We start from the raw sequence: 3,485 nt of genomic DNA, 5'->3' as shown, positions 1-3,485 counted from the left end.
GATGAGATTGAAATGCACTAAATTTAGTATCCCTTTTAGACCAATATATCAAGACCTAAGGGGTTAGGAAATAAAATGAGATGGATCAATCCACAATCTATGCCTCTAATACCATTTCCAATAATTGGATCGTTGTCAACAAGTTTCCACCAACATTTTCTTTTTTTAAAAGCAAAAATTTCCATTTTCTTGTGTAACTCTCTTGGTCTAGACATGTCATGTAATACTAATTTGGCCAAAATACTTGATGGAATATAAATAGTTTTCATTATCTTCACGAAATCTCTCCAAGACAAACATCAATTGAGTCTATACATTTCTTATTAAACCATCTTAAACATTGTACAAGAAATCCTCAAGAAATATGGCTATTATATTTTGCAAACTTGTAGAAAAGTGTGTATTAAACATGCATATGACCAATTGTAGCTAGCCACATTGATTAGGATATACAAAGGGCCAAAGAGGTGGGGCTCATGCCTTCATGTGTATACATATTTTCCTATCCACTCTATAAGCCTTTATTGCAGCAATCTATATAAGTTTTCATACAACTAAATATCCTTTCACAAACACTAGTACTCTCACTTATGAGTTCTAATGTTTGTTGAACTAGTTTTTATGGGAGGTTACTTTAAGTATGTAAGCTTATTTACCATTGTGAAAGGACCATTTAAATGTGTGGTTCTACAAGGAACTTGAGTGTTATTATGATCTTATGGATATATATATTGTCTTATTTGGACAAAAAGTATCATGGCATTTGTGTTAAATCTATTCATACTAAGATTATATTTGATGAAACTATTTATGCTTAAATAATTTTCATCATCAACTACCCATAACACTATCTTGACTTCCACTCATCGTTGTGGAGTTTGGGCCCTTTTCCCCTATCAAATGTTTCCTAAAACTATAGCTCCACATTCTTCTCCCAACACCTATAGGTGGGAGTTGCCTCCACTTTTCCAAATGTTGCATACATTCGTTAATGAAGCCAATGTTGTATGTACCTTCAGGGCTTGTTGACAAGATCATGAACTTGGATGTCTATGGGGCAACATTGTACAAGGATGAAGCAGTTTATCTAGCACAATAACATTGATTGACAACAATTAAAGGCATGGCAGTGGAGACTACAAATCAATATTGTGTTAAACTTCATCGTCACTCAATTAATTTCCTAGCTTTGTACAAAGAGGTCTAGGCACTTAAGCTAACAGAGCCGGTGAATTGAAGATGGAACCGCCCACTCTCTATGAACACACAAAGGAAATGCATCTCATACTTGTTCATTACCAATGTACACACACACACCCTCTCTCTCTCTCTCTCTCTCTCTCTCTCTCTCTCTCTCTTTCTCTCTCTCTCTCTCTCTCGCTGCATGACACACTCTATCCTTGTCTAATGAACTACTGTTCAAATTGAAGAGCTGTATGAATTCATCGAGATATGTATCTATACAAATGGTGATGGCTGACAATGATCACCTCTGTCATTTTGGCTATCATATTATAATTGTGCTATATTATGGTGATTGAGTGGAGGACGAAAGTAACTTGCAGCAGAGATCCGATCGGGAGATCAGTAAGTAATGATCATGAGGGAGCTGATCACTAAGGGTTGAAGATGCGTGTACCACACTTGCATTTCCAGCCTTCAGGTTGGTAGTTGGAGTAATCAAGGTGCAGGAAATCAGTGGTGATGGGGGAGCTGCTGATTGGAGCCGGCACCTGCACGGCTTCGCACGGGAAGCACGCATTGCACTTGTGCCTGCACATGGGTGGCCTCGATCCTACCCTTTTCCTCAACTGCACAGCCAATGATCCTCTCTGTAGTGAGCTCACCTTCACCTGCAGCAACAGGATATCATCAGGCGTCTCTTCCATAATCACAACCTTGGAATCCAAATGACATGAATGTTGATCACTATCATCAAATTCCTGCAGCCCAACCGGCCTTTAAAGACCTACTGCTGCCATTTCTAATTCTCACTGGAGGATATTACTCTCAATAGCATGAATGTTGGTCTCTTAATAACATGAATGTTGGCCATCTTTAATCACAATCTTAGAAACTTAATGGTATGAAAGTTAATTACTGCAGCCAGCCCGGGAAAAAACCCACTGCTGCCCTATCTAATCCTTGGCAGAGTTTATTAATCTCAATAACATGAATGATGTCTCATCAGCATATCATGAGATAACTCCAGTCTATCGACCTGCTGCTGCCCTTTTAACTATTGCTTACTGCCTGCCCTAACTGCCATAGCCAATTCTTTGAAAGGATACTTGAGCTCACCTCTGCCAATCGGCGTGCTTGAACCGGAATTATCCATTCAGAAGCTGAAGATTTACCTGCAGCAATCAGCAAGTTAAGGTAATTTGTGAGGGATAATAATTCCTTTAGGACATCGATCTTTCTTGATTATGGAAGCTTAGGTCCACCATTCGGGAAGTAATGGGGTCAACTGCCTGTCACGATAATGCACGGAGAAATAGCTGGCATATACCTGCTGTTGTGCTTATGGGAGCTGTGCCATCGCTGGTCGCAGCAGCTGCATGAGCTTGAGTAGTCAAGAGGTGCAGCAAGAAAAGCAATTGAATAGAAATGCAAGGAAGACTCCGCACTGCAATCCTCATGGCGCTGCAAGCTGCATGTGAACCCGCTCTGTGTGTGTGTGTGTGTGTGACTGTGTGTGTTTTGCAGCAAGAGTCTTTTCCCAATAGAAGAGCAAACTGTGAGTGATCCTGCGCCGAATGATGAGGAAAGATGGAGAGAAAGAGAGAGTGTGTGTGCGCGCGCCCGCGTGTGAGTGAGACTGAGAGTGAGTGAGTGAGTGAGAGTGTGTGTGTGTAAATAGAATGGCCGTGATTTGGTTGACAGGAGGCATTAAGACAAAGGCATACCCAGCTCAGAGAGGACACATCGAACAGCCTTTTTATTAACACTGCCATGTCTCTCCCCATACAACATTAATACTTCTGATTCTGAGACTGCAGTTAGGGTGCGGAGTGTCACTTTTAGAGACTATCCTGCCATCCTCCACACATATGTAGTAACCATTGCTCTCTTACCTGTCTCCTACCTCGCTTGAAACACGCCTAGGATAAATAACTTAAAAACCTTGCCCTTGGTTTGCGACTTGTAAGTTGCCATTTCTTTGAGAATTCCTTAAGAAGAAAAGGTTCTATTTTGAGAGATGAGATGAAGGGAGAGGACTCATGAGGACGCCACAACCTCTTAAGGTACCAATCATATAAGGCTTTTCAAAGGTATTTAATGCATTTATTGTGTGTCCTAGACACGATGACCACCTCCACTACCCTATCGATAATCAACATGTAGCAATCCTCTATCAGTAAGCATGCACTGCAGAACGAATAAGGTGAGACTATAAAAAAAACTAGCTAGAATAAGAGCTCCAAAAATGTGAACTACATAGATATGGACTTACTACCACTAAACATGGTGATCTTGGGATG

General features: G+C 40.7%; 1 protein-coding gene across 1 annotated transcript; it reads right to left on the bottom strand.

Annotated features, from left to right (window-relative positions):
* Positions 1-1,402: 1,402 nt before the first annotated feature.
* LOC148033422 (uncharacterized) lies at positions 1,403-2,991 on the bottom strand. The gene is made up of 3 exons (XM_087682296.1): positions 2,513-2,991; positions 2,302-2,357; positions 1,403-1,853 (listed from the first exon to the last, which is right to left on the bottom strand). The coding sequence occupies exons 1-3, from the start codon at positions 2,967-2,969 to the stop codon at positions 1,617-1,619; spliced, it is 750 nt and encodes a 249-aa protein (XP_087538422.1). The 5' UTR covers positions 2,970-2,991; the 3' UTR covers positions 1,403-1,616.
* Positions 2,992-3,485: the final 494 nt, after the last annotated feature.

This window comes from Lygodium microphyllum, chromosome 7, assembly GCF_053477565.2.
Source record: "Lygodium microphyllum isolate KBCC chromosome 7, Lygodium_microphyllum_v1.1.10, whole genome shotgun sequence".
Classification (NCBI taxonomy): Eukaryota; Viridiplantae; Streptophyta; class Polypodiopsida; order Schizaeales; family Lygodiaceae; genus Lygodium; species Lygodium microphyllum.
Note: the sequence above shows the minus strand (reverse complement) of the source record. Positions and strands in the feature narration are given on the sequence as shown.

Coding starts and splice junctions, on each gene's coding strand:
- LOC148033422 (XM_087682296.1), bottom strand. CDS start 2,969: ATGGGGAGAGACATGGCAGTGTTAATAAAAAGGCTGTTCGATGTGTCC. Junction 2,358..2,512: donor TCCCATAAGCACAACAGCAG/GTATATGCCAGC, acceptor TGATTGCTGCAG/GTAAATCTTCAGCTTCTGAA. Junction 1,854..2,301: donor AAGCACGCCGATTGGCAGAG/GTGAGCTCAAGT, acceptor CTGTTGCTGCAG/GTGAAGGTGAGCTCACTACA.